This window comes from Magnolia sinica, chromosome 5 (genome assembly GCF_029962835.1).
Source record: "Magnolia sinica isolate HGM2019 chromosome 5, MsV1, whole genome shotgun sequence".
NCBI classification, from domain to species: Eukaryota; Viridiplantae; Streptophyta; class Magnoliopsida; order Magnoliales; family Magnoliaceae; genus Magnolia; species Magnolia sinica.
In genome coordinates this window covers 28,266,279-28,286,764 of record NC_080577.1, presented here as the reverse complement: position 1 = coordinate 28,286,764, position 20,486 = coordinate 28,266,279, and the positions used below count along the sequence as shown (strand labels likewise).

The window sequence follows — 20,486 nt, the reverse complement described above, 5'->3', positions numbered from 1 at the left end:
GATTTTTTTGGCACCAGTTATCATGGTGGGTCAAGCCCAGGCATGCTCCTCAGGTCAGCTATTGGTAATATCCACCTATTGAATGCCTGTTAATTAGCTTTCCTGACCCCACGTTTCAAAGAAATCAATGCCCCATGAACCACAATATGGGTGGGTGCAAGCTGCATGAACCTACCACCATCCACCCAATTGATGCGAGGACTTGGCCTGGATAACTAGCCTAAAATCATCTAGATGGAAAATATTAGTCAAACAGTGGCCCAGCAGATAAGAAGGTAGTGATTCACATTCATGGAGAAAAAGATTAAACGTTCAATAGCTAGGATCTTTCAGTCTGGGGCATCAATGTACCATGTGCCATTGAGGATGGACCCATTATAGTAACGAAATGGATCACTGAACCATGGGCTCCACCGAAAAACCTTTTTAACTTTATGTACTTTCTTAGCAACAGTGATGGTGTGGACCGGGTTTAAGGTATGAGTCCTGACTCAGCTCTTGCTGGTATCTGAAAACCGAGTTGGTGAATTGATGAAGTATTTAGTGGGAATCATCTATACATTACCCAACCGGAATAGGACCAATCCCAACCCAGTCAGCCAGCCCTCCCACTTCTATCATAGATTTACCCAAAGTGCTAACCCAACTATGGGAATTTAACAAAGTCAGCTTGATAGCAGCTATGGTTACTAAAAGAGCGTCAAGGCTCTCGTCAACCATGATGATTAGAGAAACGGATTGCAAACTGACACTGCCTGTAGCCATGCCACTACTGGACTGCTCCAATGATCTGTGTTTTTAATGGTGGGTGTTCAATCACCACTGTTTCCTTTGGTGTGCTCCAACCCTCATTTTCGGGCTCATGGCCTAAAGTAATTATCCAAAATGGATGGATGGCATGGATAGAAACACAAAAATCATGGTGGGGCCCACAGCACTGTTCAGTAGCGAGTTGCTACCAGCAGTGTCAGTAATAGGGGTGTACACAAACTGAGCTAGCTTGGTTAGCTCGCTTGACTCGATTTGCGTTCGAGCCAAGTCGAGCTGATTTTTTTAGTTCGAAAATGAGTTTGAGCCGAGTTCGAGCAGGCCCCAGCTCGACTCAACTCGGATCAATCCAGCTCGAATCGAACTCAGATAGAACCAGTTCGGTGACTCGGTTACTTTGCCATTGATGTTGCTCACCAAGTGTTTGATAAAATGACTCAACATGCTAGCATGCAAGAGGATTTCCTTACCAAGAAGATGTGTAAGAAGAACTTACTTGGGTGAATCTTTCATGCATGAGAGTCAAGGGACTACCTGTAAAACCATTGCTTTTGTTTTACACATGGATGGATTTTGAAGGTGCAGTCCAGGTGTTTGTGGAAATGCCTAAATGGCGAACTCGGCTCAATCTTGGCTCAAACTCAGCTGAGCTGCTGACCAAACCAAGTCGAGCTGGCCAGTCAGGCTCAAGGACCGAGCCGAGCCGAGCCGAGTTCAAGCTGAGGTCAGCCAGTGGCTGAGCTTGATGTACACCCCTAGTCAGTAAGCAATCCGCGTTTGATGATTCTGGGGCCATAAGTAATCCACGTGGGACCAACAGAGAGTATGCACCCGAACAAGGTCGAGAAGCATTCATAGCGAGTCATTGCTCATGCATGCACCTGCCATGCTCCCAAATCAGATACAACATTCTACCCTAGGGGTATAGTTCATTTGTTATATAGGGAAAGGTGGTTATGAGGTGCACCTCACTGAAAGCCGGTGGTCGGATGCACAACTATTGGGATCACCAACATGAAATTAGCATGATCATGTTCATCCAGTGGACCCCACCATGAAGGTGCCCATGTACAGCAGTAAGTCAATCCAATCTGACAATGCAGACCATCCAATCAGACAAACCTTTTCCTACTACTTTTGATACCGCCCATTTGCAATTCGGAGACACTGATCAACGACCTGACATTCATATTGTTTTGAATCATTTCTACAAAATCTTACACATGTTGACCAAACTGAAAGAATGAAAAAGTAAAGATAAAACCCATACATTCCTTAAACAAACCAGAAGAGGAGATGTGTAATTGAAGTAGATATGCAAAAGATTGTTCTATACAAACTTGAGGAGATCCAACAGTAACAGAGCGTTGTTACTGAAATCACATGGTCACCTTACTAAGAAACTCATCTTAGGGATTTCTAAGGGCTGCCAACCTCTTCTCAAGCTCATCCACGTCCGAACTGCAAATCAAAAGCAATAAAAGATGGGAGTCGGATAACAACCAAAGATGCAAAAACAAAAGAGACAGTATCATAAGAAGCAGGTGGCAATGATGATGGTAATAAAACGAACAGTTCAGATCATACAAAAAAGGAAAAAAGAACACAAACCCACTGGATGGCTCCCGAAGCACAGCAGTTCCAGCAGAATGTTGTCTAATTGTATTATACAAACAGGTCAGTTCAGTAAATTTCCAAACACTGAATGAAATAGGTGGATAACAGAGAGGACAAGCAAACACCTTCATGGAACTGACAGTGTAGATTAGCAGTCCATACTAGGAATCGACTGACAGGAGTTGCTTTTCTGAAAGCATGTTTTTAAGAAAACATACCGGAAATGCCTTTAATTGACATCGATAATTAGCCATGCCCCACTCCTAAATGCCCTGAATATTCTAAATTCTAAAATGTCACAATCTTTATGCAGACAGCAGACTTTGTTTTTTTTTTTTAAAAAAAATTTAAATAATAATAATATTATTATTATTTCTGTATTGCAGCAGACTCTGGTCCTCTTAACTGTTGGAAGCAATTTGCTTAATGGAATCCATTGGATGATTGTGACTGCATTATCATCATTTAGAAATTGGTGAAAGCATACCAGACTGGAGCATACACCTCCAGTTCTAGATGAATTAGGGTCCATTTTATTGACTGTTCCAATCTTGTCATTCCATCCCAACCCCCCCCCCCCCCCCAAATAAAATAAAATAAAAAAATCACTTTACATCTCCACCCACAAACTTCACCAAAATTACAAGTCTCCAATGAGAAGGTGACATGCATCCAAGAGCTTCCAAGAGCCAATCACAACAAGCCATGCGGTGTTTTGCCCCCTCACCTGCCCACTAATAACCAAAATGCTATCACCCTCAATTATAAATATCCCTCCTCTCCTAGTTCCACACACCAACAAGCCTTGGTAGAAGGAAGCCTTAGAGAAAAGGGTGAAATGTTCCTCTCTTTGAGGACTGGCATCCTAGGTTCCTAAGTTCCAAGTCTAGGTGAGGAAGCTTTGGAAAAAGGGTGAAATGTTCTCCTCGCTTTGAGATATTCTCCTCCCTCAAGTTCCATGTGAGAGGGTCATAAGGGTAGGGAGTGAATCAAAGAGCTCTAGTTATATTCTCTAATCAAGAAGTGCTATTGTTCTTCCTTCCCAGCTCACATCTTTGATAAGGGTCGGCCATCTTGCAATTAAAGATTTTGCATAGTAGAGTTGGAGATTTAAGAGCTCCGATCATCTTCTTTCTCAAAGGAGTGTCAAAGTTCTTCCCTCTCCACTCACATCTCTAGACCCTCAGCTAATCCTAGAGGTTCATTTACTTCTTTCCTTCACATTGATTTTTGTTTCCCTTGTTATACACTCCCCGCTTGTAGTTCTGGTTTATTACTTCACTTATTTATAAGCAATAATCTAGAGCTAAAATCCCGATAATCTCATATCCCATAAACTAGAGACCATACATTTGTATAGGGGGAAGAGTGCCTCACTCCTTCCTTCCCCATAATCAAGGCCCTTACTCGGCATCTATGGACGCAGACTACGTGGAATTATTTACATCAAAACCGCACATCTTGATTCCTTGGGTCATCATGGTTCTATGACATCTAGCTTACCGTAGATTCTGCGATTTTGGAAAGTGGCAACTCCATAAACCGTTTTTAAAAAAATCTTTTTTGCCACATTCCTTTCGGTGCATTTTGCCGGTCTGTTCCACACCACCCACCTTGTGAGAATGTCTTACCTGCTTCTCCAAAATTTTTACCTAGCTTGCTAATCGCTTTCCAAATATCCGATCCTGACCTCCTTGAGGGTAAGCTCGAGAGCCAATCCCGCAATGATTCACCGTACTCCTGTTCATTGTCCCCCCCTCCACAAGGAATTCGAGTCCTCCCCATGTCTCCTCCACCATTTAGGCAACAACATTCAATTCATTTCTCTGACTCCGTCCCTTCCCTCTATCAGCTTTTAGACGCCCTCCCAATTTTTCAGATGGAATTTAATTCCCTCTCCTCTCCCTTCCCAAAAGAAATTCCTTTACAAAGGATTGATTTAGTCTTCTGGACCATCACCACTAGGATCTTAAACTTAGAAAAATATATCAGAAGATTTGAGAGAGCCTATTTAACAACAGTAATTCTCCTTCCTAATGACATATATGACCACCCTTACTACTTGGCTAACTTCTTTTTTCATTCTCTCAATCATTGGATACCAAAAGTAGGTTGTTTTAGGGTAAACCCCTAGAGGAAGCCCAAGATAAGAGAAAGGAAGAGACATACTTTTGCACCCCAAGCCCTTAGCCAAAGCTTGGACCGCCTCCTCGCTCACAGCCATACCTATGACCTACCATCGCCCTTTTGTCCATATTCACTCTAAGACCACACAAGCTATCGCATTTTTTTTTAATGTTTTTCGTTTTTATTTATGTTGTTTTTTTTAATCCTTCAAAAAGAAATTTTACGTTGATTTTTATTGTGCATCCTAATCTTGCTTTCATGTCTAATTTTCTTTCTTCTTTTTAGTAGAAATGTTATTAAACCAAACAAACAACATCTACCAGATTACTGCAACTCCTCTTTTATTTAAAAAAGGAGGCCTAGCCTACTCAGAAGCACTTTCATGCTTACGCAGAAGACGAAGCCTTACTACTCAGAGTTCTCATCAGTGGAAGCTCAATGCCTGTATTCCAGAACCATAACTCAGAAGTAACTCGTTTGGTTTCATCATATGTAATCACAGAATGCATCCTGACACAACTGATATGATTTGATGTTCTAGACCAGACTGCAGCTACAACGTCAACTGTCTCCGAAGGGCTTGACCGGCCCTACCCTTATCCAGTAACCAACAGGGAGAAGGGAAAAGTGAGGCAATCCAACTTCTCCGCTCACATAACAAAATTACAGCACCTTCTCCAAATAGCATAGAAGATCCTCCCAATTACATTTCGCAAATAGCTTATGGTCCATTACCCAGGAAATGACTCTACCCTTAGCACAAAGGAAGATGTCCTGGAAGGAAGCTGATATGTTGTGTGCAATTATTCCACTTTCCACATCGACCGCACCACTGCCAATAGAGCAAGCTGCCATAAGTTTTCTTCTCCCAACAGCCTCCACTTCCAGGCAGCAAATAAGTCACCAGTACATCCATGTAAGACCCAATTCATGCCTAGAAGGGCCAGGAATTTCTCCAAACCTCAGAAGATACCTCAAAATGCACAAGGACGTGATCAATAGATTCGCCCTCATTAACAAAGCTACTTGCAACCATTTGTAAATACCATGTTCCTTAGTTGTCAATTATGAGGATCTTCTTTTCCACAATGAGCCACCCAAAAGCTATCACCTTCGGAGGCCCAGAATAATGTTGTCAAATCAAGGCCACTAAGCTTGATATGTCCTATTAAATCCATTCTAAAGGAGCTAATAGAAAATTTTCACCATAAAGGTGCTAGAGGGCTCAAGTTTCCACCACCAACTGCACTATCTAAAGAGGGACAGAAAATCCCCACTCAACTGAGAAAAAAAAAAAAAAAGGGAACTCTTCACTCTCTCCCTACCCCCGGTGCCTATGAAATCTTTGAGACCAAACCCACCCACTTCCTGATTTTGGAGTTGCCCCCAACCATAAAATTCCACCCCTTCCATGACTTGCCCATCCCACAGATAACTACCTTCAAAATTGCAAAGCCCTATAGATTGATGACACAAGTGTAGTTCATCCTCCCTGTTAAACATCATACTTACTAGCTATTATCCATTTCCAAAAGCTATCCTCCTCTGTTCCAAAACCTCCATGACCACCTTCTGAGAATCATGTGATTCATAATCTTGATATCCATAATTCCTACTCCCCTTAAGATTGAGTTTAGCTCACCTCCTTCCACCCCACTATGTGGCACTTGTTTCACTCCCTTCCTTGCAAAAGGAAATCTCTTTGAAGTTTTTCTATTTGATTGCTAACACTCAACGAGCACTGGAATAAAAACCTGTACGAAATGGGGCATCTTTCGCAAAGCGGCTTTAATAAGAGGATAGGCACTTGGCTCTTCCATGCATAAAGGTTATGCTCCACTCTCTCCACAACCGAGCATAGAAGCTAGGGGTGCACATTGAACGGTTGGAACTGTGTAACCGGACCGGAACCGTTGGATCGGTCCGGTTTGGTCTGGTTCTAGGGTGCTAACGGTCCAGTTCCGGTTCCAAAATTCCCAAAACCGTTGATTACGGATCGGTTCCAGTTTAGGGCCCTGTAGAACTGAACCGAACCATAGAATCGAACCATTACACGAACTGTAGATCCGAACCGTGACACGAACCATGGATCCAAACTGTGGAGAAGTGTAGCAATGGTCCTTATTGAACTGAAAAGGGCAAGAGATTGGACGAACAAGATTGTAGAATCTAAGATCCTTCTCGTCGGAAGTTAGGTCCTTGAGTTTGTAAAAGTGGGGCCCATGTTTGGTGATCGGATGATGGGAACCCTTCATGGATGCTCTCACGTAGGAAGATCCTATTTTAAAATCAAGGTGGGACGTTTATTCCCAATCAAGAAGCGGATTAGGTGGCACCCGAGGAACACGTTAGTGGGTGTTTCCCTCATTATGGGGCCCACTTTTATGTATGTGTTGCACATCCACGCCGTCCACAGGAAACAGTTCTCATTGAACACCCACCGTTAAAAACTTCCTAGGTCCCACCGTAATTGGGCTAGAGTTTAAAAAGAGTTCTTTTTCGTGCGTGAGCCGAGATCACTCGAGAGATTGTAGTCCCCGTTCCTTCGTGTTAATGATAAACATAGCTCCCTTCCACCGTCCACGTGGAAGGGAAGATAATGGATCAAATCCTACCACCTAGTGGGTTGTGCCCCAAATGGTCCATGAACAAAAAACCACATCGATAGGAGAATCCTAGCCATCCGCTTCTCCCAACTTCCCAATCTAAATTGTGACCGTTAACTCTATTTGCTGCCACGCATAAAAATACTCAGCACCATGCTTTTTGGCGGAACTTCTGAAAATAGGCCATTTGGGGTAGGATCCCGTAGAAGGATGGTTTGGATCCACAGTTTACCTTGCCACGTGGGCTTTGAAAGGACTGATCATCATAGCATGTGAGTGACAGCTCTATCATGCATTTGTGCCATCTCCGGAAATGGATCGGCTACTCACCCTGCCAATAGCCAATGGCTAGTAGTCGGTGCTCTGTGGGACCCACCATGATGTGTGTTTTTCATCCATGCCATCCACCCATTCTTCCAGATCATTTTATGGTATGAACCCAAAAATGAGGTTGATCCAAATCTCAATGGACCGCACAGTGTTTTGATTGAACGACCACCGTTAAAAACTTCTTGGGGGCCACAAAAGTTTTGGATCAAGCTGATATATATATTTTCCTTTCATCGAAGTCTGTATGACCTAATCAACAGGTTAGATGTCAAATGACCATTACAGTGGGCTCTAGGAGGTTTTTAATGGTGGACAGTCAATCGATACTGTTTTCCCATGGTGTGGTCCACTTGAGACTTAGATCTACCTCATTTTTGGCTTTAAGCCCTAAAATTATCTTTCAAAATGGATGGACGGCGTGGATAAAACAAATACATCATGGTGGGGTCCACATAGCGCCGACAACTAGCCACCAGGCTGGTGGCAGCGTCACTAGCCAAACCGCGTCCACCATCTCCCTTCTCTTCCTTCCTTTGGTGTCTCCGATTTTTAAGTACTTGCTAGGATAAGCCTCCTTTGTTAGGTTACCACCATTTAACATAGGGTGTAGACTCTTCATATATGGCATAAGCCTACGACCAGAACCGTGGAGCCGATCCGGAACCAAACCGGTTTTCACGGTCCGATTCCGGTTCGGTTCTAGGGTGCTAACGGTCTGGTTCCGGTTCCAAAAATCCTAGAACCGTAGGGAACGGTTCGGTTTCGATTTCACCCCAAAATCGAACCGTGTGCACCCCTAGTAGAAGCACTTAGTTGGCCTTCCAAGATAGAGAATGCCCATGACATGGCAATGGGAGTTTGCCCACCTTAAAGCCACAGATACGTCTGCCAAGGCTCTCATCCCATCCTCCCCCAATCGAACCCAATCATCTCACTTTGCACATGTTTATTTTCTAACCAAAAGTGGCTTCAAAATATCTTAGGACCCTTAAGTTAGCCACCTAATCAATATTTGCTTCATAGACAGAACTGTGTCATCAACATAGTGTAGGCATGCCACATGCATATCATCCTGACCCACTTTGAAACCGCTGACCAAGCGTCTCTCGAGACCTTTGCTTGTCATCCTACTTAGGGCCTCGACCACAACCAGAAGCTGTTGCATGGAGAGGGTCACACTCTTACACATGTATAGTCTCTCAAAAAAGCCTTTCAGGGATCCATTAACAATGACCAACAAGTGAGCAGAGGAAACACATTCGAACATCCACTAACTCACATGAAACCTAAACAACAAAACATAAACTGCAAAAAATCCCGATTCACAGGGTTATATGCTTTTTTCCATATCCAATTTGCATATTATGTGGATTTATCCTCTAGTCTAGAGTCAATACAATCATGAGTTATCAATGCTCCATCCATGATCTGTTTCTGTGAAGAAAAGCATCTTAGGCCTTGGGAATCACTCCACCCAGAACTGACCTTAGCCTTCCCACAAGCACACCTTCGATGAGATCTAGTAGGGGCTTCCAATAGACTCTAATGTGCCTATGATCATTTAACTCCTCTAACCATCGGTACGAGGCAAATGAAGGAAGCTCCCAAATCCTCAAATGGTCTCCCCTCAAGTAAAAGACAAAAATGAACTATTGATGTCTCCTTTGACTTCTTCCTGAAACACTGGAAAAAAAAACAATAAGATGGACATTTAGACCAGGCACATTATACCTTCTCACCTCATATATTCCAGCTAATCTGCCTTTGCCTCACCAATATGATCAAACTGCATCTTATCAAGATTAAGCCAATCAACAAAAGCTTAGAATAGAAGTCCACAGTAGCATCAACAAATATCTTATTTGGTTGTCAAAATTCTCCCATCAATCATTGACTTTGAATCCTATTATTTCCTCTCTTGCATTTGCAATCCCGTGAAAACTATCGTCCATTCCCCTACCAATATGCCCTTGATCTTTCTTGCCATTTGATCCCCACCTTGCCAACCTTTGAAGTTTGAGGGAATCCCTTTTAACTCTTTCTCCATGGTTAGTATGCCTAATTCTATCTTTCAAAAAAAGAAAGAGAAGAAGTTAGCATGCCTAATTCTTCCTTATAGTAAAGATCATGAATGTTTTGTATGATTGTCTTTGACCTTCTTGAGAAGGTCAAAATGGTCACTCTCCCTGTCTTTAATTAGGTCCTTCAAATTTTATTTTATTCTTTTCAACTTTACCATTAGCCTATGCCCTTTCCAGCCTCCAACCGATAAGGAAGCCCACCACTCTTTGACCTTCTCCATGAAGTCTCCTCTTGGAGCCACATGAGTTTGAAGCAAAAAGGAATGGATACCCAAGATGACTCCACTAGCTCCAAGGTTATTGGGCAATGATCCAAAATTGGTCTCAGAACATTGTGTTTAGAAGGAGAAACCGGGAGTTGTTCAAGCAACTAAGGATTCCCCCTTAAGATGAGGGGAAATGTGGAGAGCATGGAAATTCGAAGTTAAAGCCATTGGTACCAAGGCAAAGCTTCTCACTATAGAAGCTTCAACAGCAACACTCGGTTGCTCCTATCGTTCTAGTAACACCAATGGTTAACGCTAGTGTTCTTCCCATTCTACAATAAAAATAATAATAATAAATAAATAAATCAAAAACTTGTCGAGGCAAGACATACTTAGATTAACTTGATTGTTTGACTAGATGAAATGACATCCACCCAAAAGGAAAGATCAACTAACACGTTTATCGACCCATTTTGAAAAATTACACATGCATGGGATGATTCTACCATCACCCCTTTTTCGAAGTAAAAACAGGCCGCATGAAAATCACCACCACTGCACTATAGGGCATCCCTTATTAACCACACCTACTAAACTCCACCCAAAATCAGCCTATTAAACTCACCCTAGTTTCCCTCTTGTGCCATGTAATTAATTTGAGGAATTCCAGTTCAAAAGCTCCCGCATAACTTTTTGTTTCTTGGTTGAGAGAAAGCCCTCATTCTAGCGTCTCTACCTCTCTTTATCCTCAGTTTTTACAGAGAATAGAAATCCTCTTCTCCAAAGGACAAACCGACTGCTTTCCCAACATTGATTGTGGACTGATGAATCCAACACATCCTACATTCCTCCTCACCATCTAAAATTCGTTACAATCTATAAGTGTTCTCGTTTGCCACCACACTTCTTGTTACCAACCTAGTACATTTTGAAGCTATTGCAGAAATGCATTGGTTGATAGGTGTGTTCGGTGCTCACTCACCGTTGGTGGAACTTCAGGACATCTCTGGGAAGATAATTTTGAATTAGATCCAACATCAGCACTCCCCACACCCAAACTCCCAGTCACTAATCCTCTGAACTTGAAAAGCTAAGCTTCTCTCCTAGTAACATCGACTTGCATGGTCTATAATAAAAGACCTGTTGATAATAGCTTGGAATTTACGAAATGACACAAGGTCCTCAGCCTCTACACCTCCTTTACTGTATTGCCCTCCTTGCTAGTGCAGCACGTGTCCCCAGTTTCTTGATTAACACCTCCAATAATTGCAAAATGGGACCCACACACTTCTAGTACAAGGCACAAGCCTGATCATCCTGCCACATAATTCCAACCCCAAAACCCCATGCCACCTTGACATATGCTTGACAATTGAAGGTCGTTGTAGCTTCTAAAATTTGAAATTGTCCCGTCACCTTTTAACCATGCCCTGCCTTGCTGCCAACTTGCCATGTGGTCATCCCTCCTCCATCAGGGTTTAGTAGTTCACGGATCACTAAAACTGCTGGTCAATCTTCCTCAGTGCCTTTCAGTCCACCGCCATCTTTCCTTTTGCAACCATTATTCGAAAGGCTCAAACTTAATCAACATTGCCAATATGAATGATCTCCGGCTCCTCCAAGGCTTCAGCAGGCTTCTTCCCCTGAATTCTTCACCATGGCAGCTGGTGAGGCTTGAAGCCCTGTTCTTCTCCTCCACTCACCGAGAACCTTGTGAATCAACACCAAAATCCTACTTGATCTGCAACTCCACAACACAGAGTGATCCTCAATCCAAAGATTGATGTTCCGCTTACCTTCCCACACCAAGTTGCTGTGAACTTTAACCATAGCAAATTTGAGTTCTTCATTGCTAGAGACTTTGGATTTATTTCCTCCACTACCCTAAAGCATTCACTTAGGGATGAGATTGATTCCCAACCCAAGTGATGAGAGGGGTGTTATGGAAGCGGAGCCATCTAGCCTGATCCTTGCCCTACTTCTCCATCTCCAACTATCAAGGAATTTTAAACTAAGGAACATCAAAGATTCTCCCTCCCCTAGAGAGTAGCTCGTCCTCTACCACACCATATGATATAATTGAATCCATGCCTTCATTTTCCCTAGTTTCTTCAATTTTGGATTAAGGGTTTGGATCCCCATCTATCCGTGATCCACCTCTCTACTTTGGTTGTAATGACTCTCTACCAAGAAAGGATCCCCACCACACTTAACAATAACCACTTCCTTCTCTCCTTCGCAATCCCAATCCTTGTTGATTTAGAACCATGTTCCTCTATGACCCAAACACCCTTTGTTTTCCCTGCACCAAGCTTAACGACATCACTGTAGCACCTAAAACCCGAAGAATTCAGGAGGGACATGACTAACAGAACGGGGATGGTTCCAGCAGTTGCAACAAAGCCGAGGCCCTGCAAACAAAGGACCACTAAGATGAAATTGTGAGGATCCTCGGTCGTCCCGTTTCCAGGATGCCCCTCTGCCTAACCTTCAGCAACACCTCCGGTGCAAACTTTGCCCATTATTGGATCCTCAAAATCCTCCCTCCCCATTTGAAGCCATCGAGCTCTTCCAAGAACTCCAATGTAGCTTCTTCTGTGCTCACCGTAACAAATGCAAAACCATGAACTTCTTAGAATCTGTCCCTTGATATCATGATCTCCCCTATCTGCCCAATACCTTTGAACTAGGCTTGTAAACGGGTAAGGCCTACGGGGATCTTAGGCCTGGATTTTGAACTGTTTGGGCCAGACCATCAAACCAGACCTATTGAAACTTTATGCATTTGCTAGGCCCAGGCCCAGCCCCTTGACAGCCCTACTTTGAACAGATCTTTCAAGTTGCTTTTACAAGGGTCTTGTGGAAGGTTGGAGACAAGGAATTTGAACCAATATTAACTTTTTTGCATTATTACCTAAAGGCGTCATTCTTTGCGACAAGTAGCTCAGTGGTTCTTTGAAGCTAAATCATAAACCAGTCCTTCACTATCAAACTAGTGCTGCATTTTTTATCTGTTGTCCATTTCTTTATTAATATTCATGGATTTTTTTATTACAAATAAGAAGTTAATCTAAAAGAAGTGCAAAGACAATGAAACAAACCATCAAGGTGATGCTTGCACATGCACAAAATGACATATTTGGTGTGGAGGTCATTCCTAAGGGCCTGTTCGGTGCGTGGTATAAGGTGGAATTAGGTGGTGTGGAACATTTGGATCCCATGTAAATTTCATCCGGCATTCGAAAACAATGGGAAGGATTGGCTTAATCCTGGTATTGTATCATCTAGAGCCAATAGTAGATACTGTTGGATTTCTGGTGGATTTTGAGATCCACTACATTTGTGGGCCCCACATTGACGCATGTGTTTTATCCACATCATCCATCCATATGTGCCCTTTACACGTGACATTCAAGTTGCATGTGTATAGGTGACCAACATCAGTTGTGAAATGTGGTCTGTTGATTACAATTCCATGGTCCACCAAACACGGGCTTCACTTAATCCAGTGTATTTCCCAAGGGAGGAATTTGATCCCAAACGTGGGATTGGAAGGTGAAAACACCATGGTATTCCTAGACATATAATCGTTGTGCAACAATGGTGTTAATTCCATACCATTTAATCCAGAGGTCCAAACAGGCCCTAAATGACAAGATTCACAACCCAGTTATATACTATAGTAACACAGGCTGCATCCTCATGACCAGACTCACAATATAAATGAGACGGGGGAGTGAAAGAACCTTTCGTACAAAATCAAAGAGGTACTCTTTCTATTAGGATATCTGTTTTCAAATTGTTATCTAAATGGAATTGCTGATAAAATTCATATATATATATATATATATATATATATATAGAGAGAGAGAGAGAGAGAGAGAGAGAGAGAGCATAAAGAATGACTTTTATCAATCATTACCTCACACATCACATATGAATTATCCTTTTGTAACTGGGAGAGATGGCTGAGTGGACTAGAAATGATTCAATTATAATGAATCACCCGTTCCATTGAGATGGACACATCTAAGATCACCAAATGCTCAGGAGTTCCTCAATTCAAATCCTTTTCCTTCTTATTGTTGCATAGGTCTTTTCACAATGAGATTTATTCATACAGTGACGGCATTTAATTATCAAGGTTGGCTAGGTAGATAACCCTGTTAGTTTGGTCTTGCAAGAGTAGAAGCATGAACTTTCCTTTTCTTAAATACCATTTTCCCTGCTTAATGGATTACCATTGCTATGAATGGGGAATTGCTTTTCATCTCAAATCAACGTGATTGGATTTGCACCAGTGGAAACCATAAATTCCATACTATAGAGGTATAAGATAAATTTTTTTTTATTGATAGTGAATGGAGTTCTTTCATTCTATCCTATTTATTGGTACCAGACATTGATATGGGAAAATTGTCTCGTTTGTTATAGCTCATGATCTGAACGAGTCGTACATATTCCTCAACATTGACGAAATCCTCAAAGAGCTGCAGACTTCGCAACACTTCTTATCGGCTGCCTTGTGTTTCTAATAAATTGTTTAACAGTCAGCATGCTAAATCATAAACAGAAAGGGCTGGTTTAGATCGATCCTAACCAGATAATTATGAATTACTTCCATTTAATAATTTACTAATCCTAACTGAGGGCTGTGCTGAAACCAAAGTAAATCTCTTTATCACTAGCACACCATAGCTTATTGAGACCAGAGGAATAGTTCCCAGCAAGTATTGTAAGCTAGACTCCTCAATAACAAAACAAAGAAACAAATAAGAAATTACAAAGTAGGTATACCTTCCAACATCCTCGCTCTTCTTCCCTGCAATTCTTCCCTTGGGAGCTGAAGACAACTGTTAAGAATTTCAAGGTAACCGGAGTCAGCTTTGTTAAAACATTGTAAACTAAACAAATATCAAAAGAGCCTAGACAAATGCTGAAGCCTACCTGTGATGCAACATCAACACCGATTTCATCTAGAACCTGAGAAAGAGTAAGCAATGAAGTTAAAGATTATCATTGTAGCCCGTCCCAGATATTTGGGGCCAGCAAAGCATGAAATTACTGACAGAATATCTAAAGACAACAATGAATAAATTGTTAATCAATGCAGTGTACTGATTAAAACTACTAATCCCATCCTCTACTTCTGAAACACTCATGACATGGTTAGCTCCATAGAGCAGATTCCGGTATTAAATAAAGGCGACGTTTACCTGGTTAGTCAGTTCCTCAGTTTCCTCTTCGGCCTCATCATCATCTAAGACATTGTCAAGCGATTCTGACATCATCTCACTCTGCATATAGGAATGGAAAACAGGTAAATATCGTAACTTCACAAACCAAACAAACATTACATTTTCCTCCATCATGACAAAGAAGTCTCTAAAACTGTGAAAATAGCATTTTATGAGCAAGTCATTGAAGGTCAACTCAATGGCAGCAGGGCCTTAATTTTTTATGTTCCTCAACCGGGTTAGATACTTCACTTAACCATGTGGGTAGAGATGTTGTTGGCTTTGCAATTATCATGTTTATGAGAGAGTATCAAGAGCAGATACTTGTTTTTGGGATCCGTGGCTCCTTGATGCAATAATGTTGTTCCTCTTTGATAGAATGTTTTTTCTTTTTTTTTGAGAGAGAGAGAGTAAATGGTATTAGTAAAGATTTAAGATGAACAATAGATGCTCTACAGATTTACAAAGAAGCAGCCAAAATGAATCAACATAAATGTAAGAAATTCTGCCCAATAGCCTAAGGTTCGATGCCCTGGTGCAATTTGCAATTTGGCTTGCCTAAATTGCTCATAAAAATTCATTTTTTTATTGGTTAACGGAACAGGTTACCACCAGAAGATGCATGCATACATGGAAAATGCCAAAAAGATTTTTTAAAATGCTCGCCTCTCGAGGCAAGGAAAAAATGTAGGAAATATTTAACAGAAGCCCATGCAAGCAACAAAGATATGAAGGATGGCTTAGTCACAGAAACATGAAATTAAAAAATCGAAGTTATTGACAATATGAAAGAAAAATTCTTCAGCAAAAGGAAATTGCAGACATGGAGCTTCAGTTTGGTTATCTTGTGCAAAGGCAATTAATATGAACTGGCAAGCGGGGAAGACAACTCCACCCACACATGTTTTTTAGAGACTCCACTCACACATGAATGTAACCCAATGAATGGTAACAGCTACAGAACAGTAGAATAAACTTCCATGGGACTTTGACATTGTCATTTGTCAGTAACAACACCACAGTATTTCGCAATTGAAATAAAAGATAATATCTTACCGTCATATCCATTTGTGCTGATTGCTTCTGAAATTCTTGAATCACCTTCATTTGCTTTGCAGGTGCCATTTGCTGAAAATAAGTTCTAGATAGTTTAGTCAGGTGCAAGGAAAAAGGAGACACGAGAAAAACCAGATGAAGTTACAACTTTAGGCCAGATCTTTATGGTAACTGAAGCCTAGACACCAACGAAATATCCACTAGACATGTTCATTGTAACAAAGGTAATTTCTTTCGAGTCATAAAGCACGGAATATTAAAGAGATCTAACAGTAGCCTTCAATTAATGTGTGTGTGTAGTTTCTAGACCTTGTTCATGGCTTCCATCGCCTTACTTGCACCATTCATGCCATTAGCAACTGAAGTATTGGCATGCATTGCCTGCAATGGATTAAACAAAACAATTTAAGCAAACAATCACATCCAGGAAAAAAAAAAGAAAAAGGAGTCAATCTGACAACAAACCCACTGAATGAGGTAGTGTTGGTTCACCTGTGTGTGAGTTGCTATACCTCGCATCTGAGCTCGACTACCTTGTAAATTAGCAATTTGTTGCCTAAGCCTGATAAGTTGACGTGCCAAAATTTTAGTCGCAGCCTGTAAATGAAACAAAAATACAGTTAGTAATCCTTCATTTGAAACAAGAGTACTTCATAACCATTGACAATGGATTCAATGATGGACACTCCTCGCCTCCTAGGAAAGGAGAAACACAATCTACTAATCAAGCAAACATAAACAAAAACCTACTTCATTTCCAGTTTTGGCGGTCTTCTTTATTTCAGCAACAAGCTTTTTCTCCTGCCACGATGATAGCTTAAATTAAATCTAATCCAATCTAAAAGTATCCTAGGAATGCATGACATTGTATCAAAATTCAATTCCAAGTTCTTAACATACTTCTAGCTGCAGTGCTCCAATCTCCCTCTCGATCCCTGAAACATGACAAAAAATAAGAAACTTGGGATGAGCATCGAATTTGCCTCACATCCAAAATTAATGAAAGCGTAGTGACTTGAGAGAAAAAAAAAAGAAAAGAATTCCAGGGTTGGAAGAAATTTCTTTGCAAATTCTTCTCCATAAAATATCACATCTTTGAGATGAATGGGCATAATAACAACAACGAAAATTAGAATAAAACAACACGCCATGCCATCAGCGGCAGCAAGAATAACAGAGACAATGATGCACTTAAGTTCCCAGAAAAGTCTATTTCTCGATAGAAAAGAATATGCCCATTCATTCAACATGGTTAATAAAATGTATTCATTCATGCAACATGCACAATCTCTGTCAAACTGAAATATGGTGTGATGCCGCAATCCCCAACCTGAAGAAAATGATAGAAGCTGCCAGGAATTCTTGTTGATTCTAAGCAAGCATATTATTACCATAGTCCATTGGTTGTTTATCTACCTTAACGAGCTGTAACAACCATTCAAGATCCCATGTCAGAACTCGCCATCAACCCCTATCAAGGATGTAATGATGACCAACTTGCCTTCCCAAATACCCAAATGCCGCAAATTGGAACTCCCTTCTCATGAGAAACCATTTTTTTTTTCTCCAAATGAACAGAAATATATCTCAGTTTGATTTTGCATGAGCCCACTTGAATTGTAAGGATATTCACCAGAGCAACAACTAGGCTTTGTCATCGCTTGAGCTCCACTATGCAGCAGTAAGCACTCAGAGGAGGAGTCATCAGCAAGAGCTTTTCTAGCCTGTGAGCGGCAGTATGTAGATCTTATATCTTTTGCGCGTCGACAGAACATGATGCATGCCATTGGGTGGGTCCCATCTTGGATGGGCCACTCCCTGAAAATCGGATGGCTTTGACATTCCTGCCAGCTCAATCAGTGGGCTTTTCCAGTAACGTTTTCTGTTGCTAAAACATTCCTTTCTATCATCAATTTGAAGGTAACTGATCAGATTATTAACATTGTCCTAGCAATGAGATTTCCCCATCATGGCTCATTTACAGTGGGGCCTACTAGATGAATGGATCGGCCTGATATTTTGGCCAGGGCACACATATGATGGGAACCACCTGATGAATGTACCTGATCACACTCACACATTCGATTCTAACATGTGTGTGTGTGTGTGTGTGTGTGTGTGTGTGTTTGTGTGTGTCCCCACAAGTGAGATTCTAATCCTACTCATGCGAGCACCGTTACCGGGTGGTCCCCACCTGAGAACTACCTCTCTACTCCCCTGTATTAAAGTTCCAAATCTATTTCGCAGCAAATTAAGGATACACAAATCAAGCATTAAATAAAAAAGAATCCCCAAAGACTCGTTAGCACTTAAAAGAACATATCAAAATCTACTTCTAGAAAATTCCAAAAGATGGAAAAAAATCTGAATTTCGGATTTCAAGATGAGTAGAAGATACCTCTCGTTGCATTTGCCATCTCTCTCTTGCTCGATCGAATCGCCTCTGAAATGAAATCAAGTAAAAATAATAATAATAATAATAAGAAAAGGAGAACAAATCGATCGAATGTGTTAGTGAAAAACCCTACAAATCTCAGCAAAACCAGTAGAACCGAAAATTCAATGAATATGAAGGTCAAATGTAAGAGGGCATGAAAAGAGATGGAATTTTTGAAAGAAAAAAAGAAGAAGAAAAAAAGACGTGGAATTCTAGAATTATTATCTGAAAGAAGAGAAAGAGTGGGAGACTTAGATCACGTGCCTTTTGCTGTGGGCTTTTTCGCGAAGATGTTCATCTTCGATCGTTGGATCTTCTCTGCAGAAACGGAGATTTTGAAGAGAAGTATCGAATTCCCAAGAATTTTGAGGAAATTAAATTCCACGAAATTGAGGAGAAGAAGGAATTAATAAACTGAATCAAAGGGAAAAAAAAAAAAAAAAGGCGCGTGGAAAAGAAAGGGAATGATCTTTTTGTTTGAAAACAGAAGGACGGAGAGAAAAAAGACGGGGAGAGGAAGAACGCGGATTCCTCTTGGAGCGGATTAGGTGCGGCCCCAGCCTCACCCAAGTTGGTGCGTCACTTATCGTGGGGCCCACGTTTTCTGCATGTATTCTATATCCACACCGTCCATACGTTTTTAAAGAGCCTTTTATAGTATAATCATACCAAATAAGAAGATAAAATTCTCAATTAGACCATATCATGGGAAATAGTTGTTAATGACCATTAATGGGCCACAAAAGTTTTGTATCAAGCTGATATTTATTTTTTCCCTTCATTAATGTTTATGTGACCTTATCAACTGGTTGGATTACAATTAAACATTACAAAAATATTCTGGTGGGCCCTAGTAATTTTTTTAATGGTAAATAATTCAATCAACACTATTTCCTAGAGTGTGGTCCACCTGAGAGTTTGATCTTCTTAATTTTTGAGATCATATTCTAAAAAATCTTTAAAAACGGATGGACAGAGTGGATATATAAAATACGCATCGAAGTGGGGCCATGGTAAGGGCCGCACCGTCTTTGGTTAGGCCGGGGCCGCACCTAATCCTCTCCCGATTCCGCGCTTTTGAAGATTTGCTACGCGTTCGGAGACCAATCTATTCATCAGACGCAAGCAAACCTGCCAGTATTCAACACGTGTGATTGATGGGATCTGTTCATCACGTAGAATACTTTTTTAGATCTTTCAACCTGAAAATAAAACTATTTCAAGCATCATGGGAAGCAGAACATGCAAAACAAATGGACGGTCAGATATTTACTTCATACACTGTGGCCCACCTGGGAAGTGAAAACTGCTTACTTTTTTACAAAGAAGATGTAGCCATTGTTTAAAAGCTCGGATCTTGCCATGCATTCCATAGTGCGACGTGTGCTGCGTTTGGATGGTCGGAGCACCAGACGCGTGTGTAACTATCAAACGTCTTTTGAGAGATTGGATATTCATGCACCCTTGACACGCTTGCACTCCCATATTATACGTGCGACATATGGACCGGACGCAGATTTCCTGCCAAAGCCTTTAGCATGCAGGAACAGCCTTTAGCATGAAGTTCCTGCGCAAGGACGCTGAGTGGTCCCATTACGAGAAATTCATCCGTCCATCCGTTTCGCGAGCTCTTTCTCGTACGGCTGAAAGCCCCGCCGGTGGGGTACGGTTGGTGCTCAACCCTAGCCCAATCTACGGTTCCTATGCCTCAACCCAACCCAACTCAACCACAGCACGCTCAACCCAAGCTAGCTCCATCAGATTGGTCAATGAATACAGGCTAATATTTTCATTATTGCATTAATATATTATATTTCAATACATGTTTTATTTTTTTATTTATGATTTTATTAATTATATATATAGTTATTTATTATAAGAAAACTTCATTTTTTCTAAACAAACAAGTTAAAATATAAGACTACTATTTCTTTAAAAGTCGTGTTGTGTAGCACACAATCTTTTTAGTACACAGAAATCCAACGTATCTTGTTAGCTTGAGTCATGACATGGACTGATGT

General features: G+C 41.2%; 1 protein-coding gene across 1 annotated transcript; it reads right to left on the bottom strand.

Annotated features, from left to right (window-relative positions):
• Positions 1–1,880: 1,880 nt before the first annotated feature.
• Positions 1,881–18,966, bottom strand: LOC131245858 (vacuolar protein sorting-associated protein 2 homolog 3). Its single transcript, XM_058245592.1, has 11 exons — positions 18,730–18,966; positions 18,427–18,471; positions 16,929–16,963; positions 16,779–16,829; positions 16,521–16,625; positions 16,338–16,409; positions 16,029–16,100; positions 14,952–15,032; positions 14,683–14,718; positions 14,533–14,588; positions 1,881–2,229 (listed from the first exon to the last, which is right to left on the bottom strand). Exons 1-11 carry the CDS (start codon positions 18,761–18,763, stop codon positions 2,178–2,180), a joined length of 639 nt encoding a protein of 212 aa, XP_058101575.1. The 5' UTR covers positions 18,764–18,966; the 3' UTR covers positions 1,881–2,177.
• Positions 18,967–20,486: the final 1,520 nt, after the last annotated feature.

Coding starts and splice junctions, on each gene's coding strand:
- LOC131245858 (XM_058245592.1), bottom strand. CDS start 18,763: ATGAACATCTTCGCGAAAAAGCCCACAGCAAAAG. Junction 16,964..18,426: donor GATGGCAAATGCAACGAGAG/GTATCTTCTACT, acceptor GTCATGTTTCAG/GGATCGAGAGGGAGATTGGA. Junction 16,626..16,778: donor CCGCCAAAACTGGAAATGAA/GTAGGTTTTTGT, acceptor TTTCATTTACAG/GCTGCGACTAAAATTTTGGC.